General features: G+C 39.9%; 2 protein-coding genes across 3 annotated transcripts; one reads left to right on the top strand and one right to left on the bottom strand.

Annotated features, from left to right (window-relative positions):
- Positions 1–2,065: 2,065 nt before the first annotated feature.
- Positions 2,066–8,354, bottom strand: pafah1b2 (platelet-activating factor acetylhydrolase 1b, catalytic subunit 2). Of its 2 annotated transcripts, XM_040032729.1 has the most exons (7): positions 8,064–8,354; positions 7,766–7,889; positions 7,275–7,356; positions 5,992–6,081; positions 5,694–5,810; positions 5,211–5,333; positions 2,066–4,534 (listed from the first exon to the last, which is right to left on the bottom strand). In XM_040032729.1, exons 3-7 carry the CDS (start codon positions 7,353–7,355, stop codon positions 4,256–4,258), a joined length of 690 nt encoding a protein of 229 aa, XP_039888663.1. In that variant the 5' UTR covers position 7,356; positions 7,766–7,889; positions 8,064–8,354; the 3' UTR covers positions 2,066–4,255. The 2 variants fall into 2 exon arrangements, with proteins under 2 accessions (XP_039888663.1, XP_039888662.1); XM_040032728.1 differs by having other exon boundaries at positions 7,766–8,354.
- Positions 8,355–12,660: 4,306 nt separating this feature from the next.
- On the top strand, positions 12,661–20,190 carry mpzl2b (myelin protein zero-like 2b). Its single transcript, XM_040032727.1, has 5 exons — positions 12,661–12,884; positions 16,432–16,601; positions 16,798–17,011; positions 17,641–17,803; positions 18,744–20,190. The coding sequence occupies exons 1-5, from the start codon at positions 12,836–12,838 to the stop codon at positions 18,868–18,870; spliced, it is 723 nt and encodes a 240-aa protein (XP_039888661.1). The 5' UTR covers positions 12,661–12,835; the 3' UTR covers positions 18,871–20,190.
- Positions 20,191–23,024: the final 2,834 nt, after the last annotated feature.

Below are 23,024 nucleotides of genomic sequence, written 5' to 3' on the forward strand. Positions count from 1 at the left end.
TGGATCTCATTTCTCTCAGAAACAAAAATCAGGTTAAAAAAAAAAAAAAAATCAGGAAATTCTTTGTTTTTACATTCATCAGGTCCCAACGTCCCAAATATCAAAGATAAATTAAAAATTCATGCCATGGAAGAGTTCGGGTCTCAGGAGGTTAAAGGAATGAACAAATTCCTGTTTCACAACAACTTTGTGGGGATTTTTTTAAGTTGCAGGGTGGGAATCATAAAAAAAATACAACTGCAAAACTTTTGAAATTATTGCATTTTGTGTGTGTGTGTGTGTGTGTGTGTGTGTGTGTGTGTGTGTGTGTGTGTGTTTCAATAAATGGAGTCACAGGCATATCCGTGTAGCACAAGTGATTTCCTGAGCTAGGCGACAGTGCCCCCTGCTGGGTTATAGAGTCACTGCAGCTGAAAATAATGAGTCAGGCTGCTGTAAATTGAATAAATATGATTTATGTGGGGAAAACACAAATCTAGGCTGCAATTTTTGGCTTCTGCTATAAAAACTTGGGAACAACTTTCATGATAAATGAGCCTCTGTGGCTGTTTGTGTGAGCTGTTTATTGTCTGAGGGAGATGATCTATTGGTTTGATAGCCAGCAGCGTGTTTCATCTGCTGCACCGATCATTCCACCTGGCAAAACATTGCAAACCTTTAAAACACAGGGTCATAGATAAGATGAAATCTGGGGCAGAGGTGAGCAGAGCAGGAACCGCACAAAGGACCAGGAGCAGATTACATCAGGGTGTTTCCTCTGATGCCTGCTGGGATTACAAAGTTCACGTTCAAACAGTGTGTTGACAGAAGGAAAATTGCAATATTTATCCTGGGTCTACATGGCTGGCTTTTACAGTTCCAAAAACATTAAAGGGATATTTAGACTAAGCGGTCTGTAGACAGGGTGTACATGTGTTTATTTTCATTTTTCACTGATCCACACAATTAAAAAAACTATAACAAAACCTGTCAACAGGAAGAGCTCGTGCCTCTGACAGAAAGAAACAACTTTATTTGTACTTTTCAAAACAGAGAGTTACAAAATGCTTCACAGTTTGAATAAAAGCCACACATTCAAGATAAACATCCACATTCCACCAGACAGACACATTATCAACTTTACGATCAGACATTCAATCCAACATACACACAAATAGCGACACTATGGCCCGAAATAAAGGGGAAAAGATTAAGGAAAGGCTAAGCAATAAAATCAGAGCTGGGGACAGCTAGGAGACCCTGGTTAGAGGATGGGAGAGGCCGGCGTTGTGCCAAAAACTGATCGTCTGCCAAAAAGTGATTCCTGGCATTTGCCAGAAAATTACTGCAGGAATTGAAACTGTTATAAAGGACTTGTTGGCCTGTAATCTGTCATCTCTCATATCGCTCATGAATAACATGAAGTCATTTTGAGCCAGAAAAAACATTCACAAGGTAAAAGCTGTTGTTGGCAAAGTGACTTTCATATATTCTTTATTTATTTATTGGGATATAAAGTCTCAGTGACATTGAAAATGTGTTTTTCAAGAGAGATCGGGCCGAGAGGGCAGCAAAAATTGTGACAAATATAACTTCCAAGAAGGTCCCAGAAGCTCTGTCCATGTACAGCGTTTTATGTTAACATAAAACTGGAAGCCAGTGAACGGATGCAGGAACAGCTGTGACTATGGGCATGTGAAAAGTGAGTTACAATAATCAAGGCGGGAGAAAAATGTAACGTGCGCGCAGTCACAGTTGAGCAGTGCACCTAATCTGTTTAATGAGTCCACACTGCAACCAAGTGCTGTTGAAGTGTTACATTAGGGGGATAAACTTAGTGAAAGCAAACTAATTAAGCATTGAGAAACTCTATGGAGCCAAGGAACAAGCAGTGAGCCTTATTAGTGTCTTTCTCAATTTGGTACTCTGATTAAATGGCTCCCTTTGTTGCCGTGTAACACTTACACACAGCACTGAAAAATACAAGAGCGGATCCAGCACCTCAAATTCAGGTTTCCTCCTCTTATTTTACAAAGTAAATCATTATTTGCTGATGTCAAAGACAAAAAAACAAAACACGATTAGGTCCTTGTTTTTATTATTTTATTATTTATTGGAATGCTTTACCTCAATAACATAACAATAAGCCAGAACAGTGCAAATACTGTGTCACAGCAAACACAGAGTCCAGCCTACAAACATCATTCTTCCCCAACATTGTCATTTCATGACACTCACACAATCCGGTACCGGACACGCTGTACACACCCGCCCTCATGAACGCTTAAGGCACGCACACGTACACCATTTATATTCAACACGTCACACAAATGTGCAGAGCTTAAGACAGCAGTAACATTTGACATCTCGATGCTCGACAGCAGACTCTCTGTCGCAAACAGTGTAGAACAGGCGGCTGCAGCAAGCTCACAGACAAAAGCTTTTCTTTACATGGCCTGTGATGCTTTATAGTAGTTAGCATGATTATAGTACGTTCAGCTTAACCATGTGGCTAGAATCCCCCCCTTCAATAACTACACCATGTACAGAAGTAAGTCAGGATGGCGGGGTCGGGCGAGGTTCAACCACAAACACGACGGGCCACAAGTAAAGAGGCAAGAAGTGAGGAGGAGAGATTACTGTACATCTAGGTGTTAAGCAGGGAGAGAGAGCTGGTCTGAGAATGAACATTTGGATAATGCAGTATGTAGCACATCAATCAGCCTAACTCAGGAATTATTCATGATCAGAAATACTTTAAAAAGGAAAAAAAAAGAAAAAACAAAAGCAGGACAGCCACTGATTTTCTCCAATCTTCTTACTTTGCTTTATAAGACAAACAAAATCAAGCATACTGTTGCAAAAAAGCAGCACATTTTATGCATACAACCTATTTTAAAAAACATTCAAATAATCGAATTAATGACGCTATTCCACAATGTAAACACTACTGCTAGCTCGGACAGAAGCTTCGTACTTTAGCAGAGAGGCTGGAGGTATTTTGGAAGACCTAAAGATTACCAGAGAAGTGGATTGAGCAGCATAAATCTCACTAATGAATATGCAGCAATGTGTGACATTCACTGACTGAGTAATATAACACAGAAGCCTTTTTACATTTAAGCTGAGGCTCAGTTTCAAACAAGCATGAAGCAAACAGCAAGATGTGGCTCGAACTGAACACTTGCGCAACACAGGAACCAGAATAATTTTAATCTGCGCGCGCATGTGTGTGTGTGTGTGTGTGTGTAGCAGTGAATTATGCAGTGATACATTTCATAGTGATTAACAGTTTCAAACAATAGTTACACATCAAGTTCAAAAGTGAACATTAAATAAACTAAGTGCTCTCGCTTCGCAGAGCAGTTGTTTACGTACACAAAGACATAATTAGTGAACTGAAAAAACTATTAGAGTGATTTAATATGCTCTATGCATTGCAGTGTTACACATTAAGCAAAAAAGAGTTAGTTCTTTTAGATACTGCTCACTGGTAAACAGCGTGCATCTCAGCGCTATCTTCTCTGCAGCAGCTGCTTTTCATCTCGTGGACTGTTGAGGGGTAACTTGATTGATTCTTTATGATTTTTGGGAGATTGAATGACACTGAAGAGATTTAAGTGTAGCAGAAATATCTCTTTATTCTTAAAACTGACTAATGAAAGTTTATTTGTACCTTCAAGGGAAGGATTTGGACCCCCTCTGTGTTGGAAACCACTGCTCTTTGGTGTACTGGCCACACTCATAACATTGTCCAGTGTTGACTAAGGTTCTGCCAGCTAAGCGCACAATGAGCAGGGACATGTGTTTGACAGAGATACTTGCCAAGGAATTGTTTTATGGATATTAAAACATGAAGAAATAAATTAGATGGTGCTTTGTGTTCCTGCAGTACAGATGAGGGACAAAACACTCGTTTTATCCACGTGCCGAGATTAATTTGTGTGCACGTGCCACTGCAGTCCCTCGTGATCTCATTAAATCTAGTCTAAAATTAAGAGTTGCACGAACTTGGTGAATCCGTTTCACATTACTACTGCAATCACAGTGTCTACGTCGGTAATGAGGTCTCTCTCCCGCGTCGCCGCCTCTCCCACACCCAACCCTCTGTTCAAGAATGTGATCCCACACCCCACGTGGGCCCACTCACATCAGGTTTCTTCATCCCCCTGAGCGTGAGCCCTTCCTCCTTCAGGTACCAGGGGCATGTCTCAGCCACTGCAGCAGCAGGAGATGAGACATGCCTCTGGAGAAGTGTGCTTCGTGGCCGTAGCCCTCAAACCAGCGATGCTCGTCTCTCCTCTGGCGTCTCCTCAAGAATCTGCAGCAGCAGGTCACTGAGGGGCTTGGCCACAGAGTCGTAACCTGCTGAAGTAAGGTGAAGGAAGTCAAACATGTCCTGAGTGCTGATGGTTCCATCGGAGTGGACGAACTCCCTGCTCACATCCAAGAGCTGAGCCTGGCTCAGTCGTGGCAGCCAGGAGCGCAGGTGAGCGTTAACAGCAGCGTTCTTCTCCCTGAGTGGGTTGGGCCGTTCCCCTCGAGGCAACAAACCCTGAGGACCACAGAAACAGAGCTGACTTATTTACTGAAATTATTATATTAAAGGAGACATATCGTGCTAATTTCAAGCGCCATATTTTTATTCTTGGACTCTACTAGACAAGCTCTGAATGATTCACTGTTCAAAACACTCCTTAGGCACCTCTGAAGAAGCTGTTTTAGCTTCCTTCTCTCTTTTTAAGCCAAATATCTCCTGATGGATGCCTCTGCAACAAGATTTGAATAGCAGATGGTAGGAGTTCTGTGCTCAGCCAGAGTTATAACCATGATCCTACTGACTATACCGATCCAACGTGAGAAAAAACTGAGCTCTGAGCTCACAGTGATGACTTGTACATATGTAAAAGACATGGACTTTATTAGCTACACATGTTCAACCAATCTGTATGCAGACGAGTTTCTTTCACCGCAAACTAATATCAAACTGTGTGTCCACAATTAAAGGAAACTAACTTTCCTCTGTCTGTTGGTTATATTGTGGCATCAACTCCTCAGTCATGTTATTTAAGTCACCTGAAATTGTATTCAAGTTGTGTGCATATCACCACGTTAAAGAGCCTTTATGTTAGTGCTCAGGAACAAATGTCAATATAATTAGAAAGTTCTAGCTCAAAATATGAGTTTAAGACAAACAAGCAAGACAAGATGCAACATATGACTAAACTTACCAGGACAACTATCTTTGCCTTGGGGAGGCGGGTAGTGAGCAGTTCTGCAATGGCAAGAATTCCTCCTGCAACCTGCTCTGCTGTGTGCTCATAATTGTTGGTTCCTACCCACAACACCACCACCTGGACAAGAGGACAGACAATTTATTCACTTCCGCTAAACACGTCCAACCCTGCAGAATTTATATCAAAGCGAATGACATAACATATGAGATACAACACAATTAAGCGACATTTTGGGGGTTTTTAGAGCAATTAAGCCAAATGGATGAATATCAAGTTTAACAAAGAAGTTAAAGAGCATTGACTTCTGCCGAGGTCAATGCTGAAACTTGCACTTATGAAGAAAGAGCTCAAGATCTACATGAAAGTCACAAAACTCAAGACACGGAGGTCAGAGTGTGTGAAATGTGAAACTGTGGACATCAGTGTGGACGCATTATACTGTCCTCATCTGCCTTTCTGTTAGCGGGCTCGTCTCACCTTGGGGCGAATGTTCTCCAGCTCTCCATTCTGCAGCCTCCACAGTACGTTACAGGTGGTGTCCCCTCCAATGCCAAAGTTGAGCGCGTGAAGAGGGGAGAACAACTCCCTCCACACCTTTGGACAGAAAACCATGAATATGCATTTGAGTCAGGTCGATTATGATAACTAGTGTGTCATCAAGAAAAATCAACAGTGGCTTTTATTTGCTGTGTTTATTGTGCAATTCAAGACACATGAATCACATCCAGATGTGTCCTGTTTAATTTAAAAATGTTTTCTAAGACTTTACTCTGACCTCATACTGATGCATTAGTTGTACCATGGAATCCCCCACAAAGAGCACGTCTGGCTCAGCATCCTTGCACTCCTGTACAAACCTTGAATGCTGTAAAAACCCAAGAGAGCTGGTGATATAGTGCATGACAGACCCGACAAATACAAGAACATCTTTAATTTATTAAAAATAAACCCCTCTCTGCTTGATTCTGAGAACTTGCCCCCTGATGTAAAACTCTGCGTTTTGACTCTCTAAATCTGAGCGGTATGATGACAGTCGTGAGCCATCAGAGCCAGATAAAAAAACCTCAAGCTTGTTATAGGCGAGATGCGTCTGGTGCCCTATCTGACAGAGAGCTCCGAGTAAAACAGACTGTCTCAATGACTGCCCTATTAGCTTTGGGAGGATTAACTTTGTGCAGACTTTCTAGAAAGATCCACTAAACAAGCCAAACAAAGTGATGCACTGGAACAAACAAAGTCTTCTTAGTGACTAAAAATTGTGAGCACATGGTTGATATTTATTTAGTGGCCTTTTCTTTGAGTCAGATCATGAGCTTATAACTACTATAATAAATATTATCAACATTGTCATCCATTCTTATTCAGACACTAATATTATTAAGAAGATCAAAACATCAACTGACAATGGCTACATTTCACTGTGTGTTATCCTTGTATAACTATGCATGTGACAAATAAAGAACCTTGAACCTTGAACAACACTAACTGGCTTCACGGGATTGCAGCACAGTCAGAAACATCTGTGTTTAAGAATTAGAAATAAAAACATAATCTCAGACTAAGGTCACCAAATCGAAGCGATGTCTTATAGTGGCGCATCGATTAACATGAGAAATGTATATTATACTAAGCTTTAGTTTAATTTGCAAGAGTTCTCAGCAAAAGTCTCACAGCACCAGCCTCCTCTCCATCGTAAGCGCGCCAAGCGTCACACAGAAACTCCTGATGGGGACAGCGTGCAAAATTTAGAAGACTCCTACTTATCAAAGCCACACATAGGTGCAGATCCAAAGTGCCATCCCACCTGAGCTGAATTATACAACTGGTTTTATTTATTTATTTACTTTATTTATTTAAACACTGACTTAATACTAACAATTACCATGGAAACACATAAGGGAACTATCTTTGATAAATAATGCACATCATTCAGACCGCCTTCATACATCAGAAGGATATGAGGTATTAATGATAATACAGAGTAAATGTTTACAACACTCTAACAATAGAGATTCCCTAATTTCCTTCGGGATTAATAAAGTATTCTGATTCTGATACCTGTGACAGCCACCGTCCATCTCCTTGAACATCTTCTACTGGCTGAGGGACTGCTGCTGGGTTCACGTCATCCCCACTCATCCTGAAAGAAATCCTAGCGCTTATTTACACATGCAATAAACATGGTGCGACCTACAGGAGGGGGAAGGACGTCATGCTGATGCCGGGCACAGAGGAAAGCATCTGCACCACCTAGCAGAGAGCAGCGGGGTGATGCAGCGGCTTAGCGTTTCGGGAGCAGACAGACTGGCCTAATGCGGATTGCAGGCCACTCTCGCTCTCGGTGTTTAGAGATCACAGAGCAGATCGCATTAACTCCGCTAGGCTACTGTTTATCAGACGTTAGCTTGTTAGCTGCTTGCTAATGACTGGAGACTGTTGTGGCTGCATCTCTGATACAAGTCTGTCGTGCTCGTCGTTAATTAAAAAAATAAACAAATAAAAATATTTTTAAAAAATGAAATTACTTATTTATTTACAAGACAAACTACCTGGCAGGGTGTGACTTGTCGGCTCTCCTGGGTGACCCTTAACTTTTTATTCCCCGGCCTCGCTGCACCGCTGTCAGGGAGTCGACGCGTATGATGCTCGCTAGCAAGTGTTAGCAGCCTCGAGCTAGATGAGACAACAAAAGGTGTGTCAGAGGGAAAGCACAGAGATCGTTCCAGTGGCAAGAGTGCCCGCTCGACACCACCAGCCGTAACACCGATGGAAGGAAGAGTGGATTCTTCCGAGTTCAAAGTCTTATCAGTGCTATCATGCACCTGACCTAAACCCGGGCACAGCTACCTTCTGTAAGCTGCGGAGGTCGGTGACACCAAAACACAGCACCGAGGGGAGGTTTTTCCTCAGGAGAAACCGCAGGGCAAAAACACACCACCGCAACAGCTGATCCCGCGAGGAATCATGGGTAGGTGGTCGCGTGTTTGAACAACTTCGCATTTTTCTTACAATGAAATTATATCTAATTTTTTGATGGTGATAGTTAGTGTAAGACCAGACATGAAGACATGCTCCTATGTCTGAGTATGTCGTGCAGTTTAGTTTTCGGAGTGCGACGGTGATCTCTCGTTGATCCCAGCCCGGCGTCAGCTGACCGCAATGCATCACGGTCGTTAGAGCAAATGCTGCATTCTAGTACTGTGGAAAACACAGGAAATAAAACATTCCTGCTCTCTGGCCGTAGGTCTACATTTGGCGGAAATATGCTTTACATCAGTAATGTCAAACCACCACTAGCCCACCAGTGGCCACCACCACATACACCCCGCTTTGATCTTAAGTGGGACAAACAGTGAAATCCCCCCCTTTCTGTCAGAGTAAGTAACTTTACCAACACTCTGAGTACCTAAAGTATCTTAATATATCAAAAAGAAGTGCAATTTCAATAGTATGTTGCAGTGTTTCTAGATAATAGTGAAATCCTGCTGTAGTAAATAAAAGACATCTGTCAGCAAGACCTTTGGGGCTTAAATGTTAGCAAAAACAAATTTGTAAAATTACTTTAAAAAAACCAAACAAACTGGGGGCTGTCTTGTAACTATAAAACAGAAAGTTTTAAAAACAAACAAACAAACAAAAAACCCCAGAAATTTCTATATTAGCTCATGAAAAAACAAGAACTATAATAAAAAATAGTTAGTCTTTATCTACCTTTCACATTTTCCAGAAAAACAAAATCAGGAATAAAAAATAAAAGACAAGATTAAGACTGTGCAAAAGAGAATTCTACCACAAATGAGTACAAAACATTTTAATAAATGTCATTAATGAATCTAAGAAACAGCCGCAAGAAGGTTTGATACAGAAATATCTCTGTAATCCTATGTTCTGACAGGTATGTTCACCTGTCACTAAAAAGGAGAGCTGTACAGTTGTTTAGACTAGGAGTGATTTCCTGAAGTGTTCAGCGAGGCTGAATGAGTCTGAGGAAGAATGGGCTCTGCAGTCTCTTTAGTGTGTGGCTAATGGAGCGGGAGCAATGGCTGTGAATGATGATCAGTTTGTTCAGTGACTTCCTGTCCCTCACTGACTCTAACACCTCCAGTTTCCGACTAAACAAACCGAGCCTCAATCATTGTTAATGCAGATTTTCTTTTTTCAGTGTAAGCATTCTTCATGACTCCTGAAGAACCTGTGGCTTTTTCAGTAACAGAAATCAGCTTTATAATAGCCTTTCTTTGTTCCTGGGAAACTTCGAGGTTGCTTTTGTTTGGCTCACTTTTACATTTTACAAACTGGCAGATAAGACATGCTAAAAAAATATCCTGGGACATTTATTTAAACACAAATTGTCTTTACTTTGATTTCACATATGGCATGATTCACCGTCACTAAAACCTCTTTAAATTCTTTTAGTTCTTCCTTTATTTTCTCCTGTTTGTATTATGTTTCTATAATGCCTTTTCCCTCTTAATCCTTACATTGCCCAGCCAAGTCCCCAGCGGTGTTTGTTAACCAACTGAAACAGTCCACTGCTTTTCTGCGTGTGTAGACGTGCCCTGAAAGCTCAATGAAAGGCTTGAAAGAAGTGTCGCTACTCTTAGGGAAAAATAACTCATACCAAAATGAACCACCAGATGGAGCCCCTACACATCTCTGCTTAAGTTTTCAGTAGATCAAACCAAGCCACCCATACCAGCTAAAATACCCCGCACAGTACAACTGAGCCATACCAGATCTCCAGGATTCATGTTTCCCATTTCATTTATCACTCATATTGTCAGATGCTATTTTTTATACAATACGTTTACCTCCTAAAACATACCTGGAAGACCTCTAAAAGTAAATAAACCATTATGAATTTCCCTCAATGTCAGAACTTTTTGATTTATTGTTTTGTCATTTTTTAAATCGAGAATAACTAAACATCAATTAAACTCAAATTAACAGTACCTATCATCGAATTAGCTTTGTAAGTATTTGTTTGTTTGTGAAGACAAATCCTGAAGGATATCAAATTTATCAGTAAATAGATAAAGCCTCAAAATGAGATTTTTACAAACACTGGCATCCTCTTTATAGATTTACTGATACATTTGGTATCCCAGACCATAATTTGTAAAGCTATAGTGAATATCTTACTTAGATTTGGTGTGTAGACCACAGGTCCACTACGGAGGAAGACAGACTCAGTTGTAATGACATTGGTTGCCTGGTCAGACCTAATTGGAGAGCTTCTGATTCTGCTGTACATTGTATTATATTATAAAGGTATATACTCATCTAAGCATGCATCAGCATAACTACATTTTTAAGACAAGCGTATGACATAGACTGTACAGGGAGTGCAGAATTATTAGGCAAATGAGTATTTTGTCCACATCATCCTCTTCATGCATGTTGTCTTACTCCAAGCTGTATAGGCTCGAAAGCCTACTACCAATTAAGCATATTAGGTGATGTGCATCTCTGTAATGAGAAGGGGTGTGGTCTAATGACATCAACACCCTATATCAGGTGTGCATAATTATTAGGCAACGTCCTTTCCTTTGGCAAAATGGGTCAAAAGAAGGACTTGACAGGCTCAGAAAAGTCAAAAATAGTGAGATATCTTGCAGAGGGATACAGCAGTCTCAAAATTGCAAAGCTTCTGAAGCGTGATCATCGAACAATCAAGCGTTTCATTCAAAATAGTCAACAGGGTCGCAAGAAGCGTGTGGAAAAACCAAGGCGCCAAATAACTGCCCATGAACTGAGAAAAGTCAAGCGTGCAGCTGCCAAGATGCCACTTGCCACCAGTTTGGCCATATTTCAGAGCTGCAACATCACTGGAGTGCCCAAAAGCACAAGGTGTGCAATACTCAGAGACATGGCCAAGGTAAGAAAGGCTGAAAGACGACCACCACTGAACAAGACACACAAGCTGAAACGTCAAGACTGGGCCAAGAAATATCTCAAGACTGGTTTTTCTAAGGTTTTATGGACTGATGAAATGAGAGTGAGTCTTGATGGGCCAGATGGATGGGCCCGTGGCTGGATTGGTAAAAGCCAGAGAGCTCCAGTCCGACTCAGACGCCAGCAAGGTGGAGGTGGAGTACTGGTTTGGGCTGGTATCATCAAAGATGAGCTTGTGGGGCCTTTTCGGGTTGAGGATGGAGTCAAGATCAACTCCCAGTCCTACTGCCAGTTTCTGGAAGACACCTTCTTCAAGCAGTGGTACAGGAAGAAGTCTGCATCCTTCAAGAAAAACATGATTTTCATGCAGGACAATGCTCCATCACACGCGTCCAAGTACTCCACAGCGTGGCTGGCAAGAAAGGGTATAAAAGAAGAAAAACTAATGACATGGCCACCTTGTTCACCTGATCTGAACCCCATTGAGAACCTGTGGTCCATCATCAAATGTGAGATTTACAAGGAGGGAAAACAGTACACCTCTCTGAACAGTGTCTGGGAGGCTGTGGTTGCTGCTGCACGCAATGTTGATGGTGAACAGATCAAAACACTGACAGAATCCATGGATGGCAGGCTTTTGAGTGTCCTTGCAAAGAAAGGTGGCTATATTGGTCGCTGATTTGTTTTTGTTTTGTTTTTGAATGTCAGAAATGTATATTTGTGAATGTGGAGATGTTATATTGGTTTCACTGGTAAAAATAAATAATTGAAATGGGTATATATTTGTTTTTTGTTAAGTTGCCTAATAATTATGCACAGTAATAGTCACCTGCACACACAGATATCCCCCTAAAATAGCTAAAACTAAAAACAAACTAAAAACTACTTCCAAAAACATTCAGCTTTGATATTAATGAGTTTTTTGGGTTCATTGAGAACATGGTTGTTGTTCAATAATAACATTATTCCTCAAAAATACAACTTGCCTAATAATTCTGCACTCCCTGTATGTAAAAGCTGGATGTAGCTACTGTTTATGTTGTCTAGAGAAGTTGGGAAAGTATGATGATAGCCTGTGTAATATAATATCTCTCAGTATTCATTTTGACAGCAAATCTTGGTATTATGGTGTAAAAATGTAAGTGTCTATCTAACCTTAATTGCACAAAGAGGTAACTTCTGATTGCACCACTTCCAAACTTGTAACCATTTTCTTTGGATTTCAGTTAGTCCAGATTGGACCCTGCCTCTTGCCCTATAATAGCTGGGATATTATAGGACAAGAGCCCCTCCACGCAAAGTGCTGTAATGCTGGTAACTCTTCCTTTGCAACTCTGGGTGCTCGGATTAATTTTCAGATAGTTTTTGACTGACTGGAGGAAGCAGTTTGCCTTCAGGGCGTTTTTTGTTGTCTTATTTACTGTTTTCTATAGCGGGTTGGTAAGTTTTAGGTGTCTGACGCATTTAGCTGTGTAAATAACTGAATGTGCTCTTAGAAAGTAGGAGTAAGAAGAAGGCAGGGTTGAAATGTGTCACGTTTCGACTCAGCGGTTGTGAGATTGCATAGGCATGTGTTATGCAATAGGCAAAACTCCGCCTACAGGTGCACTGAGGTTTTCACTGTCCAAAAAAACGGCTTTGTCCTTTTGGCAGCGATAGTCGCGATCAGGACTCTAATAAACTTTAATGAAGGGATTTATACAGAAGAATTAATCAGGCGGAGTATGTATCGGATATTACCTCTGCTCCTCCTGGGAGGATTCTTCCTGACAGGTGAGTTTTAGGAACTTCCGGGAGGTACATCGCATTATTAACGTGTTTCACAAACATGGCAACCGTGTTTAATAAAACGAAACACAAACGAAACATCAAGTTCGGAATCTTATTTGGTCTCTGAGCTGTAAAGCCCGTGTTATTCTTTGGGCGTTCACGGTGTAGTACAGAGTATAAAGTACACTTACGTGTACTGCGACCAGTTTCTGCTATGCCTGTAGCAGGCGTTGATAAGACCGTGTTTGGATTTGAAGCCATGGATTATTTCTTTGTATTAGATCATACTTTTAACTGACCTATCACTTTATTAGGTACTCATGTTCAGCAGCTTGCTAACGCAAATATCTTGTCAATCACATGGCAGCAGATCAAAGCAATTAAGCAAGGTGAACTGCCGAAGTTCAAACTAAAAAACGGGAAGGAAGGTGATCCAAGTAACCGTGAAAGTGGCATTTTTGAAATACTTAGACCAGACAGGCTGGTCCGAGTATCTCAGAAACTGTAATGGTCTGAAAAAGAAAGCACATCCAGTATCCGTCAGAGGAGAATAATGGGCCACTACCTTGAGTTTATATGAAGGCAACAGTAACTTAAAATAACCACTTGTTACAACCAAGCTGTGCAGAAGAGCATCTGAATGCACAACACATCAAACCTCAAAGCAGATGGGCAGCAGCAGCAGAATACCACACTGTGTGACACTCCTGTCAGCTAAGATCAGTAAACTGAGGCTACAAGTTGCACAGACTCACAAAAATGGCACAACAAATTACAGAAGTGGAAAAAGATTGTCTGGTATGATGAGCCTGGATTTCTTCTGTGACCATTCAGATGGTATCCGACGTAAACAACATGAAAGCATGGATCTGTTCTGCTTTGTGTCAGTGATTCAGCCTTGTGGTGGTTTAATGGTGTGAGGGAAAGAATTTCTTTGCGCACTTTGGGCCCCTTAGTACTAACGGAGCGTCGTTTAAACACCACAGTATTGTTGTTGACCATGTTCATTCCTTTATATGACCGCATCACTCATCTCATGATGGCTGCTTCTTAAACTGATCTCAAACTGTTTTCCTGAAAATAACAATTCACTAGCTAGGACCACATCCTCACTTTAGGTTTCACAGCATTTCTAGTAGATAATGACAGATGGCTTGAGCATAAATTGAGGCTGTGGTTTGGGGAAAGCCTGAGAGTTGACTGGCAGCAGCTCTCAGGCCAGGCAAATCCCCGTGTACCAATGAGAAGTGAATGAATTGAAAAAGGAAGGAAGGGAGGGACGGTGGGGCACGAAAATGAACAGATTGTAGTGCCAGGAGGGTCGAACTACAATAAGTTCACTGTACCTAATAGTCTCCACAGTCACTAAATCTGAATCCATCTTTGGGATGTGCTGGAAGAGGAGATCATCACGCATATGCAGCTGACAAATCTGCAGCAACTGTGCAATGCTGTCGTGTCAGTATGGACCAAAATCACTGAGAAATGCTTCCAGCTCCTTGTAGAATCTATGCCACAAAGAATAAACACAGCTGTGAAGGCAAAAGGGGGTCCAGCAAGGAACACCTTAGTATTAGTAAGCTGTACCTAATGAAGTGCCCAGTGACTATATATGCCACACATACCATTACTATCCACAATTCATGCCTTAATCCATGCAAGTAATTTCATTAATATTTATTTTTTTAATATCCACTTTTTTGTGGATATTAAAAAAAAAATCAACATGCCTTACATGCAATGTGTCGGTTTGACTGTAGGCATTTGAGAATTTAAAGGCTTCAGCAACAGCTGTAATGTTTACAATCGAAAGCCAAACACTGTGAAAAAGCTCCTTGTATAAGAACAGCTTGTATATAAAAGAGGAAGTCAGAGCCCCAACTTTCTATATAAAATGACATAATATATTTAAAAAAATAAATTTGTATACATAGCTGCAGCTGTCTGCAATACAAAGACTTTATGCAAAAAACTATAAAAACGACCTTTAATTTATTTTGGAAGAAGTTCGAACATATACATTCACATTAAGTACAGCATGTTTGTGCTGCTCATGATGGATCCCAAACCTTTATTTTTCCTTTATTGTGGCTTCCTTTTCTTTCACTGTGTTTCTCTGCATGTTGTCTTGAGGTGTCTTCTGACTGTTTTTAAGAATGCCAGTTACTCATCTTCCTTTTTGCATGTCGTTCTGAGCAACTGACGCCAAAATCCACTTGAACCAGCTGCTATTTGCAGCTTAACTTGTGTGTTGTTTTCGAATGTAAATCTAAGCCATATGCAACATGGATTTTGCATTCTTCTTTAACTAACATGTGATATGTGAGCTGGACAGCATTTGGTCATACAAAGTCATCTCTATCTCTGATATCTGAGCAGGAATCTATTCAACATTTTAGGAAACATCTTTAGTATTAATTAACAAAAAATCCAGGTTTGCAGTGTGATTCTTACTTCTAAACAGGAAACTTGCACATAACCTCTGACTGCAGGGTTGTTTGACGTGTGATCACAGTACTTTTGGTTTTTTCCAATTAGTTTTCATTTTGTTTAGTTTTGACTTTTTTCTCTTTAAGTCATCTTAGTTTCAGTTAGTTGCGCAGAGTGAAGTTAGTTCTCCAAGTTTACAAAATAGTTTCAGTTGTAGTTTTTTTCCCCCCAAAAGTTAAATTTGATTTTAGTGAATTAAATATTTTTTCACTTCTGGTTTAAGTTTTCAGTTTAGCTGTAACTAACAATATTAACCTTGGTCTGTAAACACAGCAGATACATTGACGGGGTGTTCCCACACTCTCGGCCATGGAGGAGATAATTGAGAGGAGAACTGAAACTGGCCTTGTTTGTATTTGAAGAGTATCAGCTGTGTGCTCCTACAGAGCCTTGGAAAGCGTTGATAAGTTTTTCAGTAATTCAGATTTAAATAGTTATTTCTAAAAACGTACCTACTCTTCTTTTATTAAGGTTAATGTGGTTTCTTAACTTTTATTCTTCTGTCTGTGTTGAGCTGCTTCCTTATTTACCAGGGATCTGTTAACCATTATACTAAAGAGCTTCACATCCCATTAACTTAGCATGCAAAGAAATCCTGTGTCTTACTGGTGCTGGAAGTCTCTGAAACTGCCATCTTTCATCTGCAACATATCACTAAAATTTGAAACATCCTAATCTGTTTATTGCTTCCAGGCTGGACTATTGTAATTCATTATCATCAGATTGTTCTAAAAGTTCCCTAAAAGGGCTCCAATTAGCAGATCTTGAGGTAGATTAACACTAACCTCATAGTAGGTGTGCAAGTACAGATGTTGTTAAATTACAATTTGCTGTGTTCGTTGTTGTACTGGCAGACATGTAAAACCACAGTCAGGCTGTGGAATAGATTGTCATGTCGTTGCCATAAGAAAGTAACAAACTCACATTTTATATTGAAAGGCAGTAAAGTTCTGAGGCACATGACATGGTGTGTCAAGGACATTCCTGTGTTTAATGAAATGGGCAGTTTGAACTACTAACTTCAATCTTGATTGTTCTCGTTTGGTCGTGTTTATTTCAGGCGTGCGGCATGTTACTGGGATAGAAATTAGAATGGAGAAGGAAATGGAAGCAGTCAACGGGACGGATGTGAAACTAAGCTGCACCTTCAGTAGTACTCATCCAGTGACTCCAGGTTCTGTCACAGTATCCTGGTACTTCCAACCCCTGAATTCAAAACCTGGCGAGTCTGTGAGTATAAAATAGATTTTTATTAAATGTAATAAAATTCAGTCCATAAGACTTTGTAATAATACCTAATTTCTTCCTCTCAATTTCAGTCTTGTATTAGCTTCTAGTTTTATATGTTTAAAGTTTCCAGTGTGTGTTAATATTTTCTATTTCTGCACTTCCTTTTTTTTGTCTTTTTCTGTAATGTATGTGGCAGCTGTTTTACTACGAGAATGAAACGCCTCACCCTCCAACGTCTCCGCAGTTCAAAGGGCATGTAGTGTGGTCGGGGGATATCATGAGAAAAGATGCTTCCATCACTCTCCAGGATGTGAATCCAACTTTTAATGGCACCTACAGCTGCCAAGTGAGAAACCCTCCAGACTTTCAAGGCAATATTGGAGAGATCAACCTCAGAGTGATCAACAAAGGTTAGACTATTGGACCTCAATATCAAAAATGACACCTCGTGGATTGAATGATATGATTCATGATTTGGTTTGCTACACAGTTTTTTATCTGCTAAGCAATCTGCTAAACTGCTAAAAACAAATAAAGGAAGACTTTGAAAACATCAGCTCACAATGATCAAAAAAGATCATGCTCAATATCTTCTCTGATCTGGACTGGATGATGTGCTAGGAGCGAAAAGATGCCACATTGTTTGAGGGAAATTAAAATGATTAATCCACAGAGGGCTGAATTCAAAGACAGAGAAAAATACAGCAGGCTGGACTATTTGGCCAAAATTTCATTGCAGTAACTTCAAATGGTGGTCAGTAGTTTGTAGGGCACCAGAGACATTTGTATGTGTATGTATTAGAATAAGTCTTTTAAAGACTGATGCGTTGCATATATGACGACTCTGTTACTTTTGAGATGAAAAGTTTGACTCATTCATCGCATCGTTATCAGAAGCAGTACAGTGAGGGAAAAGAGACACTTAAAAAAATAGAGAACGTTTTAGTATGTGTCATATGATTGAATGAAGCAGGACAGTGTGATTAACCACTGGGTCGCTCATTCATCTTTACTTTGTTGTCTTCTTTCTTGCTCCTAGTGTCCCTCTCTGAGATAAGTTTCCTGGCGATCATAGTTGGAGGTGCTTGTGGTGTAATCCTGCTCATTCTAACTATCATTATGGCAGTGAAGTTCTACAAGAAAAAGAGAAGGGAAGATGACTTTGAGCTGCACGAGCACGATTTCAAAGTCCCAACTGTGTGGTGAGGGCCAGAGAACTCTGTCTTTTGGGACTGGTGTGGACTCTGGTTGGCTGTTGGGTTGATTTTGCTGGCTGTTTTTTCCTCTATTGTGAATGTCTTGAATATTAATGTATTTTTTTTTTATTCAGTTATTTCAGTATTAGAGCTCAAACACCCTTTCCAGTCTGTACACTTTTGTATGTGTGTATATACTATTGAGACTTTTTTACAAAGTTGGTCCTGATTGTGACTACTGAATACTTTGTAACAGAATTTTTTAAATGTAGGTTATGGATTATAATCGTGGTTGGTTTTTATAATGGTGGTTATTAATACTTGTTCACAGCAGCAGTTCTAACTGAATGAGTGAGGCTGTTTTTCTGTATAATCTTTAGCATTTTACCATTTAGTTAGCATCTTTCAATCACAGGTTATTTTATTGTAAATTTTATAGATGTCAATTTTAACTAGAGCACCTTTTTGAGGTAATTGTACGTGGTCTTCAACATAAAGAAAAGCTGATACTGCTGCGGTGAACTGAGTTAAATGCGCTCTGCTGCCTGCTACTAATGGGTTACATTACAGCTTTGGCAGATGAAAGCTGTCTGGGCAAAATCTTCTGCTTTCTCGGTGAGCAGCAGCTGCAAGAACAACTGTTGCTTCACAGCACTTGTCATTTTATAAATCCAAGAGCCAGGGAACAGTGAATGGGTTTTAGTGCAGAAGTCTTGAACTGTCGAAGGTAAGAATCAGTTCATTGATTATCTGGACTCTGGGCTGGGTTGGTTTCAAGTCGAGCAGTCTGGGTGTCTCCTTCTCTATATATAATTTTATTTTTTTGCTGAGGTAAACCAGTGTCTTTTGTATATTTGCTTCCCTTTTGATTGAAGCCAGTATCCCACAAATAGTCCTTCTCATTGCATCTGTGTTTGTGTGTGACTGTTTGGTGGGGGTGCTTCAGCAAACCCGAGGAGGCAGAGCATCTGACAGCCTTGCAGAAGAAAAAAGAGGTCAGTTCAGACGATGAAGAGTCTGAGCCCAGCAGTGGAGATGATGATGATGACGACGACGACGACGATGATGATTAGATAGATGTATTTTTCTTGAATTCAATTTGTTCATTGACACAAATTTATTTGGCTGATCATGTGGATGTGATGCATTCAGAAAGTTTTGTGACCGCCCATGAAAAGCAAAAACTTCTTCTGATTGCAATCTAATTTTTCCCTGTAAAGAAACTCCCCGTGCACCTCTGGAACACTTCCACCATAGAGGCTACTTTTAGATTTCTAGTTCCCAATAAGTTTAGCATTGTGCTTCCAAATATCCACCTATCTGTAAAAACAAAAAGTTGTGATACTGTAAAATGTGAGTAAAAAGAGAAAAGCAGTGACTTGCAAATAAGTTAAAACTTTTATTTATTTGGAAAAAAAAATGTTGACATATTACAATGTTTTTGTTTTGTTTTAAAATTTTATGTCAGCAGCATGTTTCATAAAAGTCTGGACTCATTTCACAGTTTTTCTTAATTTCATCATGTTTTTTAAGGAAGACTTGTTGACAGTCTAGAAATGGATGTAGCTTCTGTGACACTGCTCCCTGGTCTCTGAAGTCTTTGAAGTTTTGAAGCTTTCAGATGACGTTGCCATCTTGGTTTTAAAAAACTGATATGATGAGGCTGATATGAAACCAGATCCTTAGATGATGTAATGCTGGTTTGTTTTAAGACTCTTTCATACAGCTTCTTCTTCTTTCCTTCTTTTTTATTTTTGCCTCAAAGCTACTTCCATGTTTTATACTGTCTATGGATAAACTGAGCTTCTCTTGGATTCTCTTCTGAGACTTCTAGTTTGCTGCTCTCCAGTTTAAGATGAGCATATACAATAAAATATCTGTCAACATTTTATATCTCTTCTTAGTACTTTTTCAGCTAAATATCAGGTTATTACTGCATTCTGCTTTATTAACATTTTACTTGCTGCTATAGTGTAGTTGACAGCATTAAAATATATTTGGCTGAACCCACATGTTATCTTTGCAAAGCTACCTTTTTTTTCTTCCTTGCCAAAAAGCTTGCATTTGCAGACAGCAAATCTCGACCAATGACATTTCAGCTGAGAAAATCAAGTGTGTTAAGCTCCTAGCATTAAACAGAAGTCATGTGCAGGTTACAACAGTTGGCTAAGCTCACTCCTTTTTAACTATTACAAATTATTTCCACTTCCCAATGTGATGCACAAAAATGTGTCTCTTTCTTTCTGAAAGTTCACCAACAGGTTTATGAGCAATGACTAATGTTTACTTCACGGACAACTAGCAAGTTTGTGTTCTGCTTTTTGTATAAAAAGTGTAAAATAAAAATTTCTGTTCAGCGACTTTGGAATAAAGTTTTTTGTTTTAATCATAAAGGCTTGTGAATTCTTTTTGAATAGAAGTGATCAGGGTGTGTACAGAGAGGCTCAATATTAACAGCTCAGTAGCATGGAAGAGAATGCGACATACCAACTGTCAGCCACTCCTCGGTATGTGTGACAGTGAGTTATTGTAAGTCACTCTGCCCTAAAACAGTTGATTGCAGCTTACAGTTTGTGCTGGAAAGTCACTTTGATGTTTTCTGTGTCTTCAAATAATTTGAAACACTCTCACTGGGACAGTTATTGAAAGGATATTGGTGACTTTACTTTGACACTGCTCACAAAGAGCATAAATTCACAAAAACATCAAACAGATGTGGAACACATCACTGGTAACTTGAATGCTCATTTTTTATATTCCTGAAATTGAATTACATTGTTACCTGTTCTGTTCATATCTGTATAAGATAAATCTAACTCAAGCTGCTGGAACAATATTAGTTACTAAGGCGGGGTGGAAAGACTGGGACATGCAGGAACCTGCCTGGAATTGTCCAAGCTTGTCAAAAAAACCCATCTGTCTCCCTACCGATTCATTTTTTCATTTTATATTGTGCGGTGTATTTGTTATCATTGAAAACAACTCGCTGAACCACTTTACTTTATTCCTTTTCATTAGATCAGTGTAAGTGTACCATATTTAACAATCACAGAACCACATAAATGTGCTGTGCTTTTTTTTTTTTGCTGTGAGAGATTAACTTACCTCTCATTAAAAGAAATAATGTTTTGGAGTGATATGACAGTTTAGTGGCTAGGTTGGGTATCAAACAGGTGCAAATGTTTTGAAGTCTCTGGTTGGATTCTCAGCTGGATAAATAGTTCCCATCTTTTCCCATTGCCGATGTCAGATAAAGTCATTGTGGCCAAACATGTCGACTCTGGTCTTGTTTGTTCAAAGGACTTTGTTCAGATGCAACTTTGTAAACCTAATCTGGGCTGCCATGTTCTCTGCAGAGAGAAGAGGCTTTCTCCTTGGAAGCTCTCCAAACACACCAGACATATTCAGACTATTTCTAACTGTGCTGTCATGAACTGTAGCTTTTCACATGCTAACTGAGACCTTTTCACTGCTGTTTTTTGTACACATCATTCTAACCTTTCTCTTTGCACATAAATATATCTGTGAAATGCACTTTATGAAATAATCTTCCTTTTTTTATATAACTGTACTTACAGCTGTCAGAAGTATATGTACACTCATCATGGGCATGAATGTCATAGTAATTTAGGACTTTTAACGATTTCTTTGTTCATTTTCCAGGATTACACAGTAAACATTTTAATTAATGTTAAAAAAACAAGAAGGTGCCCAAGTTTGGCATGTTTTATGAAAGTGAAGTGAAGGTGAGACTGTACCAGTTGTCAAGCATGGCAGTGGTCTAACCATGCTCTGAGGCTGTTTTTCTTTAAGTGGTACAGATACATTACACGTGATTGGGGGCGACCGTGGTTGGGAAGCTCATCTTGTAACCGGAAGGTTGCCGGTTCGATCCTCTCTCCAGCTCTGTCTGTCCTGGTCGTTGTGTCCTTGGGCAAGATACTTCACCCTACCACCTACTGGTGTTGGCCAGAGGGGCCGATGGCGCGATATGGCAGTCTGCCCCAGGGCAGCTGTGGCTACAACTGTAGCTTGCCTCCACCAGTGTGTGAATGTGAGAGTGAATGAATAGTGGAATTGTAAAGCGCTTTGAGTGTCTAGAAAAGCGCTGTATAAATGCAATCCATTATTACATTACACAGAGTGGGGTAAGAAGGAGAAGGAATACCTCCAAATTCTTTAGCTTCACCTCAAATCAACAGTTGGAGCGTGAACACAGCGGCATACATTACATCAAAACTGGTTTTGGAATGGATAAAGCACACTAACATTAATCTGCTAGAATGGTTTTCCCAAAGCCTCAACCCTGTTGAAAATTTTACAAACTACACTTGAAAATCAGGTCAGTTCAAGAAAACCAACCAATTTAAACAATCTCTACTAATTCTTAAGAGAGGAGTGGTCAAATATACAAGTAGATTTATGCCAGAAGCTTGTTGACGACTACCAAAAGCATGTGGTTGCAACTAGCTAAGGTAATTTTGCCAAATATTAGTGGGGATGTTTGTATATATTTTGGCCTGTGTGCATACTTTTGGCCCTGTGTAGATTAGAGAAACTCCAAAATCCTTTCAATCTTCTGCCTCAATTCTTAGTTTTTCAAACTGTTTCAGGCTGTATGCTGTAGAATTATTCCACCCTGTAAAAAGTTTAAATAAATAATTTAATCACCAACATTAACATCGCAGTCATGCAGCAACACAGGAACCACCAAGGCTCAAGCCTGCAACATTATGGAAACTGCTGAAACACCAGCGTCACTGTTCACAGTGAAGCAAATGTCACGTAGCCTCGGACTGAGAGTGTATCAAACAAGAAAGACACAAGAACTACGAAGTGTATGCAAACTTCTGACCAGAGCTGTATTAAGGCTAACAGGAAAGGATTTTTACTTGTACTGAAGTATTTTTACAGAGTCACGTGTTTTGCTGCAGTAAATCCAGATACCAAGATTTTCTTTTAAAAGCCTGAGGTAAACTTGAAAACATCTGCAAGTCATAATGCATTATGTGAGGGACATGTCTACCGGTAAATACAATATAATTATGTTTTGTACTGGCTGTAAATTGACGTGCTCTCTGTGTAGTTACAGTCATCCTGCACAGGTCTGCAGTAGCTCTCTTGTCTTCCTGCAGCACGATGCTGTTGTTTTTTTTCCCTTATTGCAGTTCTGGAAGAGTTCCCGCTGCTGCTGCATTGATACTCCAGTGGAGGGGCCTGCAGAGGA

This window comes from Simochromis diagramma, unplaced genomic scaffold (genome assembly GCF_900408965.1).
Source record: "Simochromis diagramma unplaced genomic scaffold, fSimDia1.1 OVJJ01000216.1, whole genome shotgun sequence".
Taxonomy (NCBI): Eukaryota; Metazoa; Chordata; class Actinopteri; order Cichliformes; family Cichlidae; genus Simochromis; species Simochromis diagramma.